The 22,377-nt window shown below is 51.9% G+C and overlaps 1 protein-coding gene across 1 annotated transcript; it reads left to right on the top strand.

Annotated features, from left to right (window-relative positions):
- Nucleotides 1-418: 418 nt before the first annotated feature.
- On the top strand, nt 419-17,729 carry TRAM2 (translocation associated membrane protein 2). The gene is made up of 11 exons (XM_062638541.1): nt 419-657; nt 9,757-9,820; nt 12,138-12,247; nt 12,486-12,602; nt 14,144-14,202; nt 14,763-14,847; nt 14,964-15,034; nt 15,724-15,828; nt 15,964-16,122; nt 16,967-17,127; nt 17,364-17,729. The coding sequence occupies exons 1-11, from the start codon at nt 538-540 to the stop codon at nt 17,435-17,437; spliced, it is 1,125 nt and encodes a 374-aa protein (XP_062494525.1). The 5' UTR covers nt 419-537; the 3' UTR covers nt 17,438-17,729.
- Nucleotides 17,730-22,377: the final 4,648 nt, after the last annotated feature.

The following is a 22,377-nucleotide window of genomic DNA, read 5'->3' as shown; positions in this document are numbered from 1 at the left end:
AGGTACAGGTGTGGGTAGCTGTCCGGACGTGCACAGTAGGTGGGTGCAGACGTGTGGGGATACCCAGATGCGTACATTAGGTGGGTGCATATACAGATGGGCATCCAGTGCATGGTAGATGGGTGTAGACACAGGTGGGCATCCAGATGTGCATGGTAGGTGGGTACAGCTGCGGGTGCATGTCTGGATGTACATGGTAGGGGGGTGCGGATGTGAGTGAGCACCCAGACATGGGCCACAGATGGGTGCAAACACGGATGGGCCTCCAGCCATGCCCAGCAGGTGGGTGTAGGCGCGGGTAGGCGCCCAGATGTGCACAATAGGTGGGTGCAGTGGCGGCTGAGCGCCGACGGGAGCCGGGGGCCGGGCCGGGCCGGGTGCGGGGCGGGCGGCGGGGAGGGCTCAGGCGGGGCGGGCGGCGCCTGCGCGGGGCCGTCGCGGCGCTCCGCGAAGTTGCGCGGGGCCCGGGGAAGTTTTCCGGCGCTGCGCGGCGGCGGGCGCGGATCCCGCTGCGCTCCGCACCCCGGCTGCGCGGCCATGGCCTTCCGCCGGCGGGCCAAGAGCCACCCGCTCTTCAGCCAGGAGTTCCTCATCCACAACCACGCCGACATCGGCTTCTGCCTGGTGCTCAGCGTCCTCATCGCCCTCATGTTCGAGGTGAGACACCCCCCCCCCCGCCGCCTGCGCCTTTGCCCCACATCCCCCCCCCGGTTGACCCCTCGCGGGACCGGCCCTATGTGTTCCCGCACCCATGGGTGCCCCTGGTGTGGACGGGGAGCGCGGTGTGCCCCCCGGGTGGCGCTGCACCCCCGGTGCTTTCACCCTCAGAGGGTGTCCAGGACCCCCCACCCCGGCGACGTGACCCCATCCCGCTTGCGGAGGGGGCGCAGGGGTGCAGGATCCCTCCGTCTGGGGGTGCAGAGTGCCGCCCCATTCATTCCACATCTCTCTCCCACCATCAGAGAGGTGTGTGTCCCCCAAAATCTCTGCGGGGACACAACCTGGGGCTGGCTTTTGGGTGGTGGTGCATCCTTCTGCCGCCCCAGCCCAGCCTGGGGTCGCTGGCTGCAGAAGGGGATGGTGAAACCCTTTATCCCATCCTTATCCCATGAATCCACTGCTGCTGGGGATGGTCCCTGCCCTACACCTCTTCCCCTACACTGAGGGGTACATCGGCTGCCCGGCCACATGCCGGCAGAAGCCAAGCCCTCACTAGCGTTCCCAGCTATTGGAAATTGAGAGAGTATTTTCCCGCTTTTATTTCCATAACATCAGCCCTTTTCCAGGTGTTCTCCCTGCAGCCTGCTGACCCCACGCCTTGGGACAAGCACCAGGGGCTCCTGGGCCTCGGGCAGACTCCAGTGATTCCCCAGCCTTTCCCCGTCCCGGCCATGGGCCGTGAGAAGGCATCCCTGCCTTTTCTATAGGAAACCTTCTCCTGGCCGGGGCGGCCGGAGCCCCCCGGGAAGGCCGTTGCCCCGCTGCCGCCTCAGCGCCGTGCGGAGCCATGCTGGGAATGCTGCTCTCCCCCTGCCAGTCTCCCTCCCTCCCAGCTAGCTTTTTCCTCTCCTCTTTCGGGGAGGAGACAGGGGAGGGCTGGAGGCCACCGCCGAGCGGCTTCGCTCTTCTCGGGGCACCCTGCGTGGAGGCACCTCGGGCGGCTGCGAGCCGCGGTCAGCAGCTCGGCCGCATCGGACCCCCCCGCTTCCCCCCGCACAAACCCTCCCCTTCAGCGCAGTGCCACGTTTCAAAGCAGATCCGGACGGGAAAGGGGTGGCCGGGGGGCCTGGCGGAGGAGGAAAGGCTCCTTCTGCAGCAAATCGCAGGAGGAGGAAATCCATTTCCTTAATACCCTCCCGGTGGCAGCCCCCTTCTTTCTGATCCCACCTCCCCCTTTTCTTTCTCTGCGAATGCATTGAATGAGCGAGTTGCTTCCAGCACACAAACGCCTTTCGATGTGCTTGTGCAGAGGGTCGGAGGGGTTTCACAACTAACACAGAGGGCCAGCTGTATTCCAAACCCATATGCAAAGTTGGGCTGCAAGTTTCATAGTTGTACTTAAAAAAGCCCCAAAAGTCGCTGAGGTTGCATCTCTGTCAGGGTTTCTCCCTGCAGCTGGTTGTTTCGGGGTGTTGGTGCCTGTGGTTTCACACCAGGAACCCCGTCCCAGAGAGCTGGTACCCAGGCTTGCTGCTGCAAAGGCTTTGGGTTGATGTGATGCTCTGAGGATGGTGTTGAAGCACAGTGTGATGAACACTCCCATGGAGGTGTCAGCAGGGAGGATTTTGTGGTCTTTCTGGAGTTTAAAATGTCGTTTAATTAAATCTCTCCCAGTTGCTGAGAGGCAGCAGTTTCCTGCTGGTGCCTCTGCTCTCCCAGCAGACCTCGGAGACACGGGTGGCTTTTGGCATCCTCCTTCTGCACCGCCCAGCTGCATCCCTGCCCAGCAGCATCATCCCTCATCTTCCCCTTGGCGTGGGGTTTGGGACAACGCCTTTGGTCCTTGCAGGTTATTCTGTTTGATTCCTTTTACTTTTCTCCTGGAGGAGAAACTAGGCTCTGCTCTTCCCAACCCTCCAAACTATCGATGCCCATTTGTACCATCTCCTCAGTGAGTTTTGGTGGCAGCTTGGGTATTTCTGCCTTTCAGCGCCTTTTCAGTGCTCCTCTGTGATGATGGGGAGGACATGTCACTGTCCCTTCTCCTCCTCCTCCTGTCCTGCTTCCCACCTCACAGACAGGCTCCCGCCTTCCCTGATGCTGGTGGCCACAGCCAGGCTCAGGAGGCGGAAACAGCCAAATCCTGCTCACAATAGGCTGTTTCCTGCAGGGGAGGTTTCTCTGGGGAGGCTTTCAGTCTTTTCTCAGACAGCCACTGGGAGCTGAGGGCTTGCTTGCTCCAGCACCCTGCTCACGGTGATGCTCAAGGGCTGCTGTGGTCTCCTCCTCTCCAAGCACAGCCTGAGGTACCCCTTGAGCATCCTCCTGGGCACCCCATCCAAATGGATCAGCAGCTTCACCCGTGTAATCAAATCATAGAATCACTCCTCTGCACTGGGGAGTGGGTACCAGTTGTGATGGAGATGCCTTTTGCATCTCACTTGATGTTTGGCTTCACTGCTGGCTGTGCCACTAGTGCCATCCCAGCTCCAGGGAGGTGATTTGGGGCCACAGAGTGTGGCAGGAGGCTGCTTGCTGATGTTACAGGTGTGTTGGACTTTATCATTTGAGTATTGTGCACATTTTAGATGATCACAGCAGTGCTCATGGAGGAAGGCCCAGGGCCTGGAGGGGATCCTCCCCAAAAGAGTGGTCCTGAGCTGGGCACTGTGGAGTTTTCTGCTTTCCCAGCCAGCCCTTAGCCTCCAGGATATGAAAACATGCCTGGTGTACATCTGTATGGTGCCAGGGAGCGATTTTGTTGTACGTGTGTGACTGCTCTATCCATGAGCGAGCTGGTGCCCAGAAACTGGATATTAGGAAAAATGAGGCTTAGATTGGATGTTAAGAAAAATTTCTTCACAGAGAGAGTGGTCAGGCATTGGAACAGGCTGCCCAGGGCAGTGGTGGAGTCAGCATCCCTGAAAGTGTTTTAACAACCACGTAGATGAGGCCCTCAGTGGTATGGTTTAGGGGTGGGCTTGGCAGTCCTGGGGACTGGACTTGATGGTCTTTAAAGGTCTTTTCCAACCTACTTGATTCTGTGATTCTATGAACAAAAAATCTCCCCTTTATTTTTTTGGTCAAACCCCATTTTAAGTGACTGCATATAGAAACGTGGAACAGGTGCTTTTTGTCCTTGAGCAGAAATCACTTTGTGTATCTCTTTCCACCCTGCTTTGCAGAAAAATGAAGCCAAGGCCAGGCTGGGTTTAACCTGCAGCTGCCTGATGACCTGTGTGCTGTCTGGGATGGCTCCTGTGTGCGCTGTTGGGTTGATCAGCCTCCTTGCAGGTTGAATTTGGGGGAGACCTCGTTGTTCCGGGGGGTCCTGTATTAGATGGGGACTGCTGCTATAATCTCTCTAAGATAGGGAAACCAAGGCTCAGTCTTATCCCCCTTTATGCCCAGAACTGGCTGGCACACAAGCAGGAGGCAGCTCCTGATGCTTATGCACGAGGTAACGGTAATGCAGTTATAAACCATTGTATTTTAAGAGATGCCATGCCCTTGCCGGGCTTTCCCCATGAGCAGGGCCGGGTGGTGAGTCACGGTCTCCCAAACCCTGGGTTGTGACACTGTCAAACGAAGGCGGCTGACGAATGAGCTGCTATTTCCAGGCTTCCTGCTAAATATACTTTCCCCTCCCTGGTCCCCTCCGTCGTGCTCTGCAAAAATTAAGGCCTTCCCGTCGTTAACAAGGGAAAACAAAACATGTTCCTGCCTCCCCTGGTCCTGGCCAGATGTGGGAACTGAGGCATGCCCGTGGCTTAAGGCTGAATAGTTGGGGGGAGAGAAGGGAGGGGAAGGGATAAAAAAGCAGCATTTCAGTCTGCTTTCCAAAGAGGAATAAACAGGAGGGAGCGTGAGGCAATGATAGTTGTGTCCTGCTGGGGGATGAGCTTGTCTGTGGGAGCAGAGGGGCTGTGCTGCCCTCCAGGACAGTTTTTTGTTGGAGGTGGCTGTTTACTTTTAAAGGCTCTGGTCCAAAGTTTGGTCTTTAGTTTACATATAGGGCCTGTGTCAATCCATACTGTGGATCAGCAAGTTTTTGTTTCAATAAACACCCTGACTGGTGGGGGAGAAAAGAACCTCTTAAGCTGTGAGGAAAGCCTTTGGATAGCATTTTATCTCTAATTAGTTTGAGTTGTTTTTCAAGCCCTGGAAATATTTTCTCTGCTCTGACTGCAGAAACTCCCCCAGCCTCCTCCGCCAGAGGTTTGGAGCCACTTCCTTCCTCCGAAGCAGTTTTAACCCAAGCAGGACTATGGGGATGGCTGCATACCAGGGGGCTTCTGGTTAGGGTGAAGACAGCATGGGCTCTGCAGATCTTGCTGGGGTGAGGTGTTCAGGAGGGAAACTGGGTTTCATAGAGTGATCTGGTACCTCCCTGTGAAGGATGCTCAAAAGTTATCCCTCGCTCATGAGAATATGAAAGTTTGAGAGTTGCAGCAGGTACTTTTTGTGAGAGGTGCTAAGATGCCTGGATGCACATTTAGCTGCCTTTATTAAAAGCTGCTTGCTCACTTGCAAAAGCAGAAGTGAGATTTAGATGAGATCTTAGGCACAAGTTCTTCCCTGTGAGGGTGCTGAGGTGCTGGCACAGGTTGCCCAGAGAAGCTGTGATTGCCCCAACCCTGGCAGTGTTCAAGGCCAGGCTGGACAGGACTTGGAGCAACCTGGTCCAGTGGAAGGGGTCCCTGCTTTTCTCCTTTGTATGAGAGGCAGCAAACTCCAGGCTAGCAGGGGTGTGGATATTTCTAGTTGCTGCGTTATCAAGGAGTAGATGCACAGTGGTGGGTAGCAGATGCGTAGTAAATACATAGTAGTGCTGGGATTGTTTGGCTTTATCCATCACCCTGCCATCAGGAGCTATGAGGTGGATGCACTCATTTGATTCCAGCTGTGCTGCTCAGTGAGAAACAGCCTCAGCCCTGTCTTGGCTACTCTGAGCATCACAGGAAATTGTGGTCTTGATGGACATGTTGAGTTGTGCCTCTTCACTGCCTGGCTGCCCTTTAGTGCTCAGGTTAGTGTCATTAACCACTTGCTTATGAAGATGCTGTTTCCTCTGTGTTGCTGTAGAGAGCCCCCAGGACAGCCACGTCCCAGATTTAGCTGGTTCAGGCATACCCCTCATGCAAGGCAGGATGAGGTTGGGATGAGGAGCATCTCCCTCGCCCTCTTGGGCAGTAGTGGGTTGTGTAGAGGTGGCCTGAATGCAGGGTAGGGAGCATATAAGGAGTATACAGTCTTTCCTATATGGTCGCTGCTCAGCTCATCCCATGCAGACAAATCCCTCTCCCATCCTGTAAAAATCCTTACCTGAAATACGGTGATGCTCTGTAGGATCTGGACTTCTGGCTGCCTTTAGAAAAGGCCGGAGGTATGAAGGGAAAACCAAAGAAGCAGGTTCAGGAGGTGGCCTCACAGCATAACCAAAAAAATACATTAATACCTGGAGAGGCCCAATTCTGCCCCTGCCTCCAGCAGTTCTGTGGGAGCTCTGGCTCTGCTGCTGCCCTGCAAGGCAGGAGCATGCCTGTTGCTTTCTTTCCCATACCAGCATCTTGTTTCAGAGCAAACAGCGAGCATCTTGTGAGGATTATTCAGAGGCACATTTCTGTTCCCTGTACAAACTTCTGCTTTCTCTGGCTGCCTGCAGAATGCTCAGTGTGAGCATTAAAGCTTTGCCATCTGTGGTGCTCATCGCTACTTCTTGAGCCAAGGAAACCTGCTTAGTGCCTTGCAGGAGAGCTTGAGATGGCATTGCTGGAGGTTCAAGTTTTGCTGTTTTCCAGGAGGTGTAAGCTTCATAAAGTGATGTTTCTGTCTCTGTGCACTGCATAGTGCTGGACGCACAATGGGTGCTCCCAGCTGATGTGGAGGCGATGCTGTGGGTGCTGCAGCTACAGCGTGGAACTGATGTTCCCTTCAGGGGAACTCAGCTATGACCTTGTTCAAGTCACCCATCCCTCCATGGCCACTGGGTGGGGTGTGCTGTGGGCAATGGCAGAAAGACACAAGTCCCACCATGGACATGCAGCATGTCTTTCACCTTCAAGGATGGAAGGATGTCCTGCTCAAGGTGGTTCGTCCTACGCATTTCATCTCTACCTGCCTCTAGAAACTGTGACTCTTCGTGTGTCCAAACAGAGGACATGTCTTTGTGGTGACGGTGGGAAGGCGGAGGTGGCCCAGCCAAGGGCATAATGGGGACAGTGGTATCCTGGTGGGTGGTGAGTCTCAGAGGACAGAGCTGAGATGGATGATAAATACATCATTCTGTGTAACTGCGGCGAGGAAAGCTTTGAGGTGGAAATGCTCACAAAATAAGCTGCAACCAGTCTTTGGAGCCCTTGGAAAGCCCAAGGACTCACCTTTGAAAATGGTGCCTTGGCTGTTAAGGTACTGCTGGTGCCCACAGGGGAGCATGCACAGGATGAAGGGTGAAACTCTGCGCATATTCAGATGTTTCCGTGGTCAGTGTGAACGCTTCCCAGCCAATGGCAGGAGAAAGGGAAGCCTGAGAGAAGGCCTTCCCTCCACATAAGTTTTGTGAGGTGTACTAATGTAGATGGGGAGGTTGGCTACCTGGAGGCTTGAATTTGGCCTCTGTGATGGCTCTTAGTGGGTGGCTGTAGGTGTGTGCCTTGGTTTCCCCATCAATCAGCTGGAGAAGAGAAGCAGTTTGTCTTTGGAAATCAGCCTTCAAGAGGTTTCATTTCTCTTGGGCTGTAAAACATTTTATATGGGCCTTAGAAAACAACCCAATGCCTCTCTGTAAGGAAAGGTGAAGGGATGCAGAGGTTGCCCCTGAAGCTGCTGGTGGTCTTCTGGCCCAGGGGAAGCAAGGGCTGGTGTGGAGATGGGAAAAGGTATTGCTTAATCCTTGAGTGGATGGAGGAAACCTTCCTACCAGGCCTTCTAGAAAAGACTATAAGGAGGGTCATTGCAAACTGTGTTGGGGCTGGGCACCGTGCGGGCATTGCTCCCCACAATGAGATGGTCTGGGTCATTTCTCAGACCACAGGTCTGGTTTATGGCCCCTCCAGCAGGTTAGGAGGCTTCATCTGGATATGATGTCTTGTTTCCAGCTTTTTACCCCTCTGGATGTCAGCCAGGGGAACTCGGATAGATGTAAAACCGTCACTGTTTGCTGCTGTCATCAAATCCACGATACAGCTGCCCATCCCTGCAGCATCATGGCCACAGCTGGCTTCATGTGCTTGTTTCCTTCCCTGTGCCAGCTTGTGATGAGGTGTGGATGTAAAGTCCAGGTCCTGGTTGTGCTGTACCTCTCTGGGATGAAGCAACTTCACTTTCCCAGCCAGTGATGTTTGCAAGAGCCAGAATTGTCTCTGTAAGCCAGCTTGAGGCCAGGTGATGCGCTTTTTCCATTACCACCCCAAGCTCTGCCCATGGTCTCCATCTCCTTCTGCAGAGCGCTTCTTACATCTCCTCCTCCACAAGCAAAGCACAACATGTGCGATATCTTTCCTTAAGTGGAAAATAATAATCCCAAAACATAATGAAAACATCCATGGAGTTTGCTGTGCCCCAGCTGGGGCTGCAGGGAGGTGGGCAGCCTGTGCCAGCAGAGCCACCGGCTGGTTGCTCCATGCTCACGATGGGAACGCTTGGCAAAGCCCCTGTGTTTCCCCCCCACAGCTATGTCCTGTAAGACATGAAGCAATATTTCCAGCAGGGTTTTTAATAGCCTGCAGCTCTGAAACAGTCTGAGTGAAATGCAGCTCGTCTCTGTCAACAGGCACAGGTCTTTTCTGGGCTGGTTGTGTATGAGGCAGGGTGCTTGTGAAGCATCAGACAGATGGCTGAGGAGCCACTGGAGAGATAGAAATCTCTGGTGATCTGCTGCTGGTGGTGGGTTGGATGGATGAAGGCATGTTTGGTGTTAGAATCATAGAATGGTTTGGTTTGGAAAGGACCTTAAGGTCATCCAGTTCCAAGCCCCTGCCATGGGCAGGGATGCCTCACGTTAGACTGTGTCACCCAAGGCTCGTCCAGCTTAGCCTTGCGCACTGCTGGGGATGGCGCATTTACCACTTCTTTGGGCTACCTGTTCCAGTGCCTCACCACCCTCACAGTAAAGAACTTCTTCCTTATATCTATCCTGAACTTCCCTGTTTAAGTATAAACCCATTACCCCTTGTCCTATCACTACAGTTGCTGATGAAGAGCTGTTGGATGTCTGCACCAGATTTTGCACTGGCCCTGGCTCAAAGGTGCTTTGGTCTTGGAGATGCTGCTTGGAGGCATCCTGCAGATGCACTGGGATGGGGTGTTCTGCCCCATTCCCACAAATCCTCCTGCTTCACTGCTAGGGAGGATCATTTCCTTGACTTAAAAGCAATAATGAAGAGTGAGCAGCACAGCCCTGCTTTGCAAGGAGCTGTCTCATTTCAGGCTTTTTCTCCTCTCTGAGGGCCAGCCTGTGATGCTGGATGTGCAGCTGGGTTCCTATGTGTGGCCAGCACAAGGTTCAGCTCTTTGCCAAAACTGCTTTTCCCCTGCCCCGTGGGACCCTTGTGGGCACCTGCACAGTCTCTGAAGGGTTCCAGCCTCACTGGTCCCGTGGCTGCTATTATTAGAGGAGTCTCTACAAAGATGGAGGGCTAAATCCATGGATTGCCATGAGCGTGCTTGGGTACTGCCATTTCTGCGTGTGCCAGGCTCCCAGTGTGGCTGTCTGGAGTGGATGAGAATGAGTTTAATTAACACAAATGGCCTGCTGGTTTGGGCTCCTGGTGTCCTCCAAGCAACAGATCGCATGGGATGATGGTCCATCCTGGAGGGCATGCAGGGAGCTTCCTCTGTCAGGCTGGCTAGTGGCTTTTCCAGGTTTTCCTCTCTTTTATACATACCCATCTTCTTCCCAAATCCCAAGTCCCTGTAAAACAAACCTCTTCTCTAGCACTCTTCTCACTGAAAGGCACTTCTGTGAGTGAAGCCAGTGCCTGCACGTCTCCCTGGACAATTTGCCTTTCCCAGCATGGTTGGAAAGGGGAGTTAAATGCTGGTAGAGGAATGGATTCACCAACTGATTTGTTTTCCTCTTCTGTGTGTCTTTGACAGGTGACAGCCAAGACTGCCTTCCTGTTTATCTTACCTCAGTACAATGTTAGCGTGCCTACAGCAGGTAAGAGATGCTTATACTGCAGATGCCTCAAAGGGTAGGTCAAGTTGTGGTCTGCCTCAAACTCTTGTGGCTGGCTGGCCTGGGCTCACTCTCTACTGATGCACATGGCTTGGGCCCTTGTCTGGTAGTAAAGGTATGTGAAGAAAAAGAAAAGTTTGTATGGCTCAGAGCACACTGACTGTGTGTGCCAGCACTCGTGCTGCCAGGGTTGGGAAGAAATACTTTCCAGGGGGTTTAAGGCTTCCTCTCTACCCTGTTTTTGCCATGGTCAGGCCGTTCCATGCACTTTACAGGATGAGGATCCTCCTCCAAGCCTGGTTGTACACCCAGAGTAGCTCTGTGCCATGCCGAGGAACAGGAGGGATTTAGCTCTTAGGGGTGTGCAGATAATGCTGTTATTTGTTGGGATTGCACAAGGTGAGGGTGTGGTGATGAACATGTGCACAGCATCCCCTCTGCAAGCAGCTTATGGTCCTGATGCACATGGGGAGTAATTGAAGGATGCTCCAAGCTTGTGCAGGTCTGAGCCCAGTGGACTGTAGGATCTGCCACACCTCCCAGCCAGCAGTCAGCGGGAGGCTTGGTCCCTGTTTATGCTTTGGCTGCTAGTAGCTACCTGCTTAGCCAGGAGCCCTTCCGGGACTGGCAGCGATTGGGGCACTGGTGTGGAGCAGCAGGAGGTGGTTTGGGTAAAGCCCGGGGCTCAGGATGAGCCAAATGCCCGGGGCTCACAGCCTGACTTGGTGACAGAAAGCTGCAGTTAATTAGGAGTGTTTGAGTAATCATCCAGGATTAGGAGTGGGGCTGTTGGGATTAGTGCAGGCAGACAAGCAGAAGATAAAAGGTCTGCCCTTAAAGTCTGTGAACGTTATGGTTGAAGAAATCATCCAGCTTCCAGATTAAATTGTGGTCTGTGCTGCCCTGTGGCACGGTCCAGACAACTTCCGCTGCTGTTCTATTAAGTGATTTATTCTTTCCTGATACCGTAAATCAAGAGGGGGCATATAACCAGCTCACCAGAACCAGTATTGAGGTATCAGTAAATATCAGGCATGAGCTAGCTGAGGCTGTAGGGAGAGAGACCTTGGTGCGGCAAGCTTGCACAGAGGAAGGTTACGGCACACCTGATCTTTTCTAAGGCTGCTTCACATCCTTCACAACAAGGATGCTGGTGCCCGTCAGCCAGCAGGTCTTGCTGTTGTCTCCCCTGCTCAGTGCACATACAGCTCCTGCTAGAGCAGCTGCTGAAATGCCCTGGAAAGAGGAGGCAGGGCTGTTACACATCTTTCCTTAGACTTGCAGTTCTGTCTTTTGTCTTGCACTGGGATTATGAGCTCTGTGATACAGGCAACATGTTTACCTCTGGGTTTGCACAGCACCCAGCTGGGGGGCTCCTATGGACAGGGTGTTTTTCCTATCCATACACCAGGTATTTACATAAATCCTGTTCAAATCTCATTCATGTACCTCAGATCTTAGAAATCCAGATTGAAACTTTGTTTGAGGGTAAACAGGCCAAGACAGAGAAGTGGCTTCCCAGCACTGATGTTACGAGAGAATGGGCAGGATCAGGGTCAGGGAGAGCAGCAGCCCAGGTTGGGCTGAGCTTCACAACGTGATGCTTTCTGCACCATGCCATGAGGACAGCAGCTTTCCTGGCTCTGATTCTTCCCCATATGCTGCAGGGCTGTGAATAGTTGCCTAAATGCAGATGCCTGGGGTACTTTGGGTGTTGTTGAGTCCCCTGTTGGCCCAGAAGAGCAGGGCCTCTTGTGGGTCCTATTTCTGATCTGCCAGCCCCATGCCACTGTCTCAGAGCTCTTAATACCATGTGGGTAGCTGAATCCTGCTCCGTCAGCTTTCAGGAGTGAGTAAGAGAGATTGGGTGTTGGATGATAACCGAAGGGGTGGAAATCCCATCCCGGGCCCTCATGCTCCCAGTGGGGTGTCTCTGCCTCGTCACCTGCCTCAGCGCTGCCTCCATGTCTTCATCTCTCCAGGCTGATGAATTCCCATCTCCACAGCCCCTCATCTCTGGCAGGAGAAGCTTGAAGTGTTCTGGGTGTCTCCTCCGTTGAGGTGTTTAGCTGTTAGAAGGGAAACCATCCACCCTCCACCGATACACTAACCTCAGCTAGAGTCCTTTTTTCCATCCCTGCATGCACTGGCACAGTCATGACCTCTCTACGCTTCCACCTTTCACGTGACCCCACATAAACTTTATGTTGGCAATAGCTTCCCCATACTAGCCCTTAAGCTCCTACCTGGAAATCAGGTGGGTCATGGGGATTTGACCCACATTTTGGTCTCTTTGCAGATGGAGAACTCATCCAGTATCACTATGGGTTGAAGGATGCGGTTACCATCCTCTTCTACTTCTTCATTGCCATCATCCTGCATGCAGTGGTGCAGGAGTACATCCTGGACGTGAGTGCCATTTGATGTCTCATGTCACCAAAATAGCTCAAGTAACATGGGGGGGGGGGGGGGGGGAATGTGGTCCTGCTGCAGTTAAATGCTGTTTTGGGGGTGGTCTGGTGGTTGAGATGATGGGTGAGACTTCATCTCTAGGGGCTGCTTGCCACAGGGAGGAGGAGGACAGAGGGCTGTTGATCTGGTGGCTCATGTTCTCTTGTTCCTTTTCTCTGCCTCTGCTTCTTCCCAGAAAATCAACAGGCGTCTCCATCTCTCCAAGATTAAACACAGCAAGTTCAATGAATCAGGACAGATGGTTGCCTTCCACCTCACCTCTGTGATCTGGTGCTTGTATGTTGTGGTGACGGTAAGGCACAGATCTGACTGGCCTTTGGGCTCCCAGGGTGGGATGTGTGGGTTCTGGAGCACAAATGGCAGCAGAGAGTCCCCAGTCAGCCCCTGGGCCAAGATGGGGACATTTCAGTAAGCTCAGCTTTCAAGCCTCTTACTTTCCTCTTTATTTGTGTTCAGCGCCTTGGGGTTTTTGGATGCCTTTTGCAGGGTTGTGGGGCTAATGGGGAGATGTGGTCCCTGGCAGTGCTGGGGATGGATACTTGGCAGCAGGTCCCCTTCCCACTGCTCAGGGTGTCCTGCCAGATGCCTTTAGAGGACAGCTGCTCCCTTCCAGGCCAGCATTTTTGAGGGTCTGCTGGCACTGTGTCTGCCCCACAGGGCTGTGGGAAGTCAATGCTGCTGGTTTTGGGCTGCCTTCACCCAGTGCCAGACCCATCTCTCACCAGCTGTGGGGCTGTAGCCTCCTGTGCAAACCCTCATTGCCATGATGTGCTCCCCAAATGCTCTGTATGTGCAGAGCAGGTCACCCTTTGCAACACACGGCACTTCCCCTGCCCTCAACTGAATAAAGGGCTTAGGGCAGATAGGGCAGGGATGATGGTGACAGATAGGTGCTGGGCAGGATGGATATCCCATGCCAGCATCTCTTTGCAAGGGCCAGTGCAGCAACCCTGTGGCAGGAGCTGTGCAAGCATGGAACAAGAAGGGAGACCCATCCTGTAATCTGTCCTGCAAGCATAAGGCAAGAGACTGTAGGCAAATGCTGGCAGGTGGAAAATAAAACTATGCAATGCATACTGATTTTTTGGAGGTGTTTTCTGTTCCCCTTTCTCTGCAGAAGTACTTCTTTTTGCTTAAATGATACTCAGGTTGGAAATACCAGTGGGGAAGAAGCTCCCCTGGACCATGCATGCTGTTGCTTGGAGCCATGCTACAGGCATCTGACCCCCACAACTCCAGAGCATCTCTTTTGCTCCAAAACATCCTATCCTGAACTTGGTACCCATGAATGTTCAAGAAGGCTCCAGGGAGACCTGATAGTAGCCTTCCAGTACCTAAAAGGGGCCTACAAGAAACCTGGAGAGGGCCTATATACAAGTGTCTGTAGGGATAGGACAAGGGGGAATGGCTTTGAACTGAAAGAGCGTAGATTTAGATCAGATATGAGGAAGTGCCCTGTGAGGGTGGTGAGGCCCTGGCACAGGTTGCCCAGAGAAGCTGTGGCTGCCCCATCCCTGGCAGTGTTTAAGGCCAGGTTGGATGGGGCTTGGAGCAACCTGGTCTAGTGGAAGGTGTCCCTGCCTGTGGCAGGGGGTTGGAACTGGATGAGTTTTAAGGTCCCTTCCAAACCAAACCATTCTGTGGTTCTGTGAATGTTGCTGAGGTTTGGAGAGCTCAGCCTTGGCCTTTACAGGGGACATGATTTTTACTGCAGGCTGAAATGACCTGTGTGTCATCCCTGGTTCCTAGTTTTGCTGTAGCAGGAGCCCTCCCTGTTGTAACCATGCACTGCCTGCTTCTCCTGCTGAAGGCTTGCATCTTTCTCTTTTTCAGGAAGGATACATATCAAACCCCCGGAGCTTGTGGGAAAACTACCCGCATGTTTATCTTCCGTAAGCACTTGCAAGGGCATTTTGTTCTCAGGCTGACCACTTCCTTCCTCTGTACGGTTTTCCCCATGGCTGGGAGCGGGATGCTGACAGCACAGTGCCTTTTGCACGCACCCTGCTGCAAGGATGCTGCAGTGGGATCCCGGAAGAGAGATGGGGAATATCTTGTTTGTGGCCCTGGGGAGTGTGTTCCTAGAAGGTTTCCTCCATGAGAAAGGTGCTGTGGACTTGGTTATTTATCCCAGCTGCTTCCTGGCTGCATCACCTTGGTCCAGTCTCTTTGCTGTTCGTTTTTCATAGTAGAAATGAAGTGGGGGATAATCATCTCTTTTGTTTCTGCAAAAGTGGGGTTTGCTGAGAGCATGGAGACCACAGCACAAGCATCTGGATAAACTCCAGGCATGGCTAGCTTGGCTCAGCATGAATTGTCAACCTGGAAATGATTCCTAAATCCCATGGCTTCAAAGTGGTGGAGGGGTTGTCCAGTGCCTCCCCTGGCACCTGGGTCCTTGGGATCCTGCCATGTCCCAGACTGGCTCATGCAGCTTGTCCCTGCGTTTCAGGTTCCAGGTGAAGTTTTTCTACTTGTGTCAGCTGGCGTATTGGCTGCATGCCCTGCCGGAACTCTACTTCCAAAAAGTCCGCAAGGTGAGAGCCAGGCACGGATGCTTGAGGTGGTTTGCCCACTGCATTTGGGGAGAGTGAGCTTTGGGAGAGGGCTGGTGAAACAGAGGAAAGGCTAACTTGGCTTTCTGCCCTGACAGGAGGAGATCCCCCGCCAGCTGCGGTGCATCACACTCTACCTGGTGCACATCGCCGGCGCATACCTCTTCAAGTGAGTTCACTGCTTCAGCATCCTGCCCCTTGCTGTGGATGGAGCTTACCAAGGTCTTTTTGTTCCCAGGAAGCCACAGTGGGGTGGGGGGGGCTTAAAGGGAGTGAATGTGTCTGCCCATGGCAGGGGGGTTGGAACTAAATGATCTTCAGGTCCTTTCCAACCCTAACCATTCTATGATTCTAAGGCGAGTGTTTAAAAAGCAGATGGTATTGAAATGGCCCTCCTCACCGTTAGTTTTAAAGCCCCACAGAGCTGAATTTGAGAGAGTTCAGTGATGTTCTGTGAGTGCACAGGCAGTCTATGTGTGTTGCAAATGAAATGTTAATCAGGGACCCAAAACACAGGCTGATGGGTGCATCTCCCCTGTGTGTGGGAAGCACCCTGGGGTGCTCTCCCAGCATGGCACGGGCAGTGAGCTCTTACCCATCCTCTGAGCATGTGTGCAGAGCAGCATTGCCAATAGTCAGGGTTTCATGTTGGACCCATCTCAGCTCTGCTGCTGATTTGGGCTCCTTTGATGTTTTGGAGACAAGGATTTCCCCTTTGCACTCCTACCCCCACTGCTGCAGAAGGGTCTGGCTTTGGGCTGGCACAGCAGCTCAGGGTTGGCAGGGGAAATGGTATAGCTTGATATGAAGGACTGAGGTTGACCAGCCCAGTGATGGTCTTTTTCTCTTCCCTCCTAGCTTAACCCGCCTGGGGCTGATCCTCTTGCTGTTGCAGTATTTAGCTGAATTGTTCCTCCATGTGTCCCGGCTGATCTACTTCACGGATGAGAGCAACGAGAAGGTGTAAGCAGGAGAGCTGGCCATGGCTTCCATCCTCTGGTGCCCAGGAGAGCCATTGGTGTGACAGGAACCTCACTGTCACCTCCAGCTCAGTGCTGGAGGCTGCTCCTGCCAACACCTCTGCTTGCCCTCCTGCAGGTTTAACTACTGGGCTGTTGTTTTTGTGGTCACCAAGCTCTTCACCCTCACCTTGTACATCCTGGTCATTGGCTTTGGGCTGCCACGGGTGGAGAACCAGGCCCTCGACCCCGAGAGAGGGAATTTATTCAGCTTTCTCTTCAACAATATCCTTTTCAGGTAGGAATGTCCCCTACTGTATCTTCGTGATTGTTGTTATCCCAAGGTGTTTTTGCTGAGTTTGGACATGCCAATAGGGATCTGATCTCAGTTCCGTTTAGGGAAGGTCCTAGCAAGCTGGTAGGGCATGGAGACAGCAAGGAGGGGTTAAAGGCTACAGAGCCACAATGGAGGGAAAAAGCTAGCAGATAAGTTGTTCATTGAGTGAAGTAATAAAGCACAAGCCTGTGTCCCAAAAAGTTGTGCAGGCTTTCCCTTCTGCACCAGTAACTTTGCTTACATGGATGTGGTTAACAAAAGGTGTTTTCCCTTTGCTGTCTGTTGATGTGGAAGAAGAAGATAGGATGGGCTTCCTCATGGCTTGCATTCTGTTGCTTGTCTGTTAAGACTAGGAGGCTTTCTCGCCCATGCAGCAGCTGTAGGTTTGGTTCAGAAGTTGCTAGGACAGGTGCATGGTCATTCCTAAGGTGTTTGAAACCACAGACTGCTGGTGCACCTGAGGATTTGGGGACTTTCTTAGCTCCTAACCACATTCACCTTTTACTTGTACAGAGCAAGTGGGGACGTCTTTGACCATGCAGTGTTTTGGGCAGTGCTGGTTGAGGTGATCATATTTATCCATTCCTGCCCTAAAGTCTTAACCGTGAGCAGTGCCCTGAGTACCTGAGAGTTTCATGGTGGGGAGGGAAAGAGAAGTGGCTGCCCTGAGCTCAAGGGATGGTACCTGCCTCTGGTGCTTCGTGCAGCCATCCAGGGGAACGTCAGCCACTAGCCCTGGTGTGCATGGTGCTGGTGGTGGCCTCGCTCCTCTCTTCTCAGCCTGCCTCTTCTCCACCCCTACCAGAATGAGTGTGCTGCTGTTGGTGTGCCTCTTCCAGGCCTCGGTGATGTGGCGCTTCATCCACTTCCAGCTGCGGCGCTGGAGGGTGTACTGGAATGAGCAGAGCAGTCGGAAGCGAGCCACTGGCACCAATAGGCAAACCAGGCCATTCAGGAGGGACTGGGGTGAGTGCTGGGACTTGTGTACCATGGACTGGCTTCATGGGAGGCATCAGTCCTGTGGTTCACTGTCCCCTCATGCAGGCAGTGCTGCACCAGTGCCTCCTGCTCTGTGCAGAGTCCAGGGTGTCCCCAGCAGTGTTGTGCCATGGTGGGGCCTTTCCCCTTGTCTATGGGCCAGCCCCAAGAGGGTTGAAGTTTTGACCTGTGCAAGGGACAGAGTTTTCTCTCTTTATCCCCAGGTTACTATGAAAATGGAGTGGTGAAAGTGGAGAACGGCATCTCACCACGAACCAGAAAGGTGAAGTTTCCTTAGAAGCAAGGGCTTGTCTCCTGGGGAGGAGGGCGAGATACTGGGACTAAGCAGCAGCACCTCCTCCCCATCCTCACAAGCGTCGTCTAGAATGGCTTGGAAACCAGTCATCTTCCAAGGTGTCTCTCACTCTCCTCCCTTCCTTTCTTGCTCTCTTGAACCATTTGCAATAAAACCAAAAAGGTCCATTTCCCCTGCTCCATTCCCCTCATAGGAACCTTTTCCAGTCCTCCTGGTTTTCCCTTTTTCTCTTTTATCGTAAATCAGCGTGCAATTGTATTCCTTTTCTATGTTAGTGTTTGGTTATTTTGGATTATTGTTACAGATGCATTGTCGATGGTTCCAAACAATCCTTTTTTCTTCTACAGCATATTCCTCCCCTCTCTTCATGGTGCTTTCCTGAGTCCCTGGGACAGGGCCACAACAGCTTGAAGGCACCACATGTCTGTTATGGAAACAGGCTCCTGGGGGAATGTGCTGGGGCTCTGTGACCCTGAGGATCAGGGCCCCTCTCAGGTGAGGGTTGTGTCTCCTGGGGCATGTCTGGCCAGCACTTGGCAAGTGCCACAGGATGTTCATGCTGCAAATAGAGACCAGGGTCTGAGGGAGGAACCTTAACCATGTCTTGTCTTATGGTGGACCTCTGGCTAAGTGGGGTTTTCTGACCCTGGTTTTGAGCTAATTTTGGAGAGCTGGGCAGCAGAGAAGGGAAGGAATTTCCCTTTTCAAATAGGAGGCCCACCTCCCAGCCTTTGCTTGTCCCAGCTGTTCTGGTACAGCTGGGTTTCTCTTACCCTCTTTGCTGTAGGAGGTGAACTGCCCTGTTGTTCTGGACCTCCCAGCCCCGAGACCTGGGCTTGGGGCTCTGCAATTTGTAGAGTGCTTTTTCATGGGGCAGCAGCATCCTCAGGTCCACGTGAAGCCTTGAGTCCTGCCCCACTCTGAGTGCTGGGTCTGGCTCCTGTCAGCTGAGGCCTTTTGCCAGCTTGTGTGTGCCTTGTGGAACTGGTGTTCTCATGGCTCATGACCATGTCCAGATGACAAACTGGCTTCTGCAAAGGGTTTTTGCATCAGTGGGACTCTGCCTCTCATGCTGTCACCTTAGCCTTCTTCATCCCTACCGTACCAGTCCAGCCATGCCATCAGCAGCCACCAGCTTCACTCTTTGTTTCCAAAGGATACAGAGCTTGTATCCACCCAAAGGTGCTATCAAATGAAGGGTTTCTTCCAAAAAAACCTAGCCCCTTCATCCATTTCTGAGCTGTGAACGAGATGACAGGGAAGGGGAAGGAAGCTGGGGCTGCAAGGAGCAGCTTGCATATTAGGAAAAGCCTGACTTGTGATGCACAGCTTTTGGCAGATGGAGTTGTCTCAAATCTACCTCAGAGGCCATCTGTTGCTGCAGACCACTTTTCCCTCTTGCTCCTGCCTGCTGCTGCACCTCTACATGCTGGCAGGAGACTTCACGGGAACCCCAGATCCCACTGGCTCAGTCCTCTGCTGCCTCTTTGCTGGGAAACAGCATCTCCTGACTGGGGTTTTGGGGGTCAGTGCCATCTCACTGAACTTCTTTGGTGTGCCATGCACCAGTCTAGATTTGGCAGGCGTGCAGCAGACAGGCACCTCTCACCCCACGGCTCTCCTCTGGGGCAATTTGTGTAGCTGGGCTTTGCTGTTGGTGCCTCTTGTGCAGTAAAGCCAGCTGTAGCTTTAGTTTTGCTTCGCCGTGGCAGGAACAGGCAAGCGATGTGCTCCTTTGGCTGGGCAAGAGGAGGGCAGCGAGTTGCAGGGAGCAGCTGAGGTCTACCTTTCTTGCGGGTGAGGGAGGTATGTGATCCTTAGCGTGCTCCTTGCTTGGCCCTTTGGGTGGCTGAATTCTGGCTGTCTCTGAGTGCAATGCTAGCTTGAGGCTGGCACAGTTGTCCTTCACATCATTTGTGTTTTGAGGAATGTGTGACAGCTGATTTTCTGCCCCTCTTTTTGCTGAGTCAGATTTCTTTTTTAGCTCTTATGGTAGGTTTCTTTTGTTCCTTGCTCCTCCTCTCCTTCTTGAGCCCCACCTAATGTTGGGCACTGGAGGGAGAAAATGTGCAGGGACATGAGGACAGTTGGTCAAATTCTAACACTTCCTCCATCCCTATGATCCTTGATGTCAAAAGAGATGTGTCGGCATGAGGGGGATCCCCCTTTTTCAGGGGAGCTGAGGAAGGAGACTTCAGAGCAGAGCCCTTGGTGATATCTTGCAATTGCTCCTCGTAGCCCTTGTTGGCTCAATAATACACATTTCTGTTCAGAGGCAGAGATAGTACGGACAGTGCAATGTGATCAGAGGAGGAAAAGAGCTTTATGTTAGGGAGGACATCAAAGATATCAGATGTGAGAGGATTTTTCTTTCTGCTGCTTCTTCCCATCCCTGGCCATCCACTGCCACGTGCCCTCTGAGAGTGACTGCTGCTCAGCATCTCTCCAGAGCCTCAGCCAGTCCTTTTTGCAAAGCCAGTGCCTTGCCACAGCTGAGGTATTGACTCTGTTAACAGGTAACACATACAGTCCCCCAAAAACTGGCTGCTGAATGATTCCTCCTCCTGCCTGCTTTGCTCCAGGCAGCTTTTACACTTGCACAGTCCTGTGTCTTCATACAGTAGCTAATTACGCTTCGTATCCCAAGTGCCTTATGTCGCCATGTAGTCTTTCGTAGGCTTGATCTGTGTAGTAGATCAGTAGCTGAATGCCCTTCCTCTTTACAACATATGTACAATGTATGCTACATTTACATGAGTTTTGTTTTCTTTTTGATAGAGCTACCAGTAAAAGGGACAGTTTGTTTTGGAAGCATTTCCATATGTTCTATTTTTATTATTTTTAAACCTAGAGATGATGGGGCTTTTTTGCCCTCCCCTATATTTAGTCCTTGGAAATCCCCATCCTTCTCGTGTTATACCCAAATATGGCAGGTTTGGTTATGTTTTTTTTGTGCTGACCCTTTGGTGTAAGGGAATATATGCTGTCATCCCAGCGGTTTGCAGTCTACCCTCCACTGGAGGGGGGCTGCCATGGGCTGCTTCTGTCTTTGTGTTCTAGTGCAAGCACCATCTCTCAGCTGCAAGCTTGCAGTAATTGCTTCTATGTCCATGTTGTTTCTCAGCAGACCGAGCCTCCTCTTCAGCCCAAAGAGATTTTTCTTTCTCAGAGCATTTTCATTGCAAGCCCTTGGTGGTCAGTCTTCCCTTGACCACTCTGCATACAAAGATGCCGTGAGCTCACTTTCCTTGAGTGGATACTCTTCTCATGCCCCATCTTGTCAAGCCCCATGTCTTCTGCAAAAAAGATCCATTCCCAAAGAGGAGCTCTTGTCCACCACAGCGCAGAGAGCGCTAAGGGACTATACAAAACTGTATAGTGTAAGGCTATTGCTCACACCCTTCCTGAGGGCTTGAGGCTGCTTTTGTAGTCTGTGTTGATATCCAACCTAGGAATGTCAGGGATTGAGTAGTCTTGTGATCTATGGTGTGAAGCATAGTGATTTCCTGCTCTAGCCTAGAAGAGTTGTGAAATACCAGCAGTAGTTCTTTTTGTCTTAGTTGGGGAATGGGCTTGGGAAGAGAAGGGGGCAGATGTAGCATTTCACATGTAATTTTTGAGTGACTCATGTTATAGGGCATTACAGTTGCATTAATTTTTGTTGTTTGTTTAGGATTCTTTCTTCTTACTTATCATGTTTGGGTTAGTATAAGGACATCAAGTTCCACTTCCCCTGTAGGTCACCTTACCCTTAACTCACCATTTCAAAATGTGGTTTTGATAGGCTTTCTATTTGGAGGGAAGAACAACTACTCTAGGATGCCTCCCCCTTTCCTCTAAGTGACTCTTGAAGCCTGTAGCCAGCCTGCCTTTGCCGCGGGCATGGAGTTTACAGCAGCCTCAGCCTCTTGCCTTAGATGAAGTCTTGGTAGATGGGCCCCACTTGTGTCGACAGTAGATGGAAATTATGGGCTTTGATTTACAGCCTTCTGGTAAACTTTGTGAGTGTGTGATAGGTGGTTTGTTTAGTAAGATACTTCACCCTGGGGCAGCGTGTGGGGTTTTGCTGGCAGCGGGGAAGACTGGCTGTTGTGAAAGTTAGGCCAAGGCATGTAGTTTTTCTTCAAATGTGTTGAATTCAGTGGACCAAAATTCAGCAAAGAAACTCGAGGAAAAATGATGTTCTCACATATTTATGCTTTAGTGCAAATTTCCTGATTTTGGAGGGAGTTGGGGGGGAAGTAACAGTCTCTGATATCCCGTTTGTTTCATTCTTCCTGCCACTTCAGTTTTTGTACGAATTTTGTTTGTTGTTTGATGTTTGTTGTTAAATGACTTTTGTGATAAACTCAACAAAAGTATTTTTCTGAAATAAAGAAATAAAAGGCATAGATTCTTCCATTGCTGCTGTCTGCTGATGCTTTATTACTCTGCCAAGCCATATATGCTGCAAAGCAGGCTGCAAGGAGTTGTACTTTGTCTCGCTCCTGCTGTACCAGACTTGTCTGTTCTCTTTGGTGCAGTGTCTTGTGTCCCTATATTCTCCACAGCTGGGCTTCATCATCTTGCATTCCCCATGTCTACAGCATGGGCAGCTGCTTCTGAGTTAGTTTTCCATGGCTGCCTTCATCATTGGGAGTGGAGGATTAGGGCATTTGTAAGATATGATTTATCTGATGTGGTTTAGGTGCATACTTTATGGTCAGCTAAACTATATACTTTCTGCAGTTGCCTCCCGGGTGTACTACATGATTTGGCTGAGTATTAAGTTATAGTTTCATAGCAGAAAGCAGTTTCTGACTTTCTTTTCTACATTCCTAATTTCATCTGTAAGTTCTTGGCCACTGGAAAAGCTTATTTGGGTGGCCTTTAGAAATTAGCCTTTGTCAGCTGCTGGTTAGAAGGCACTTCATGCAACACCA

This window comes from Pezoporus occidentalis, unplaced genomic scaffold (genome assembly GCF_034315485.1).
Source record: "Pezoporus occidentalis ecotype Australia unplaced genomic scaffold, CSIRO_AGI_Poc_V1 ctg57, whole genome shotgun sequence".
NCBI lineage: Eukaryota > Metazoa > Chordata > Aves > Psittaciformes > Psittacidae > Pezoporus > Pezoporus occidentalis.
This window is presented reverse-complemented; position numbering and strand designations above follow the sequence as displayed.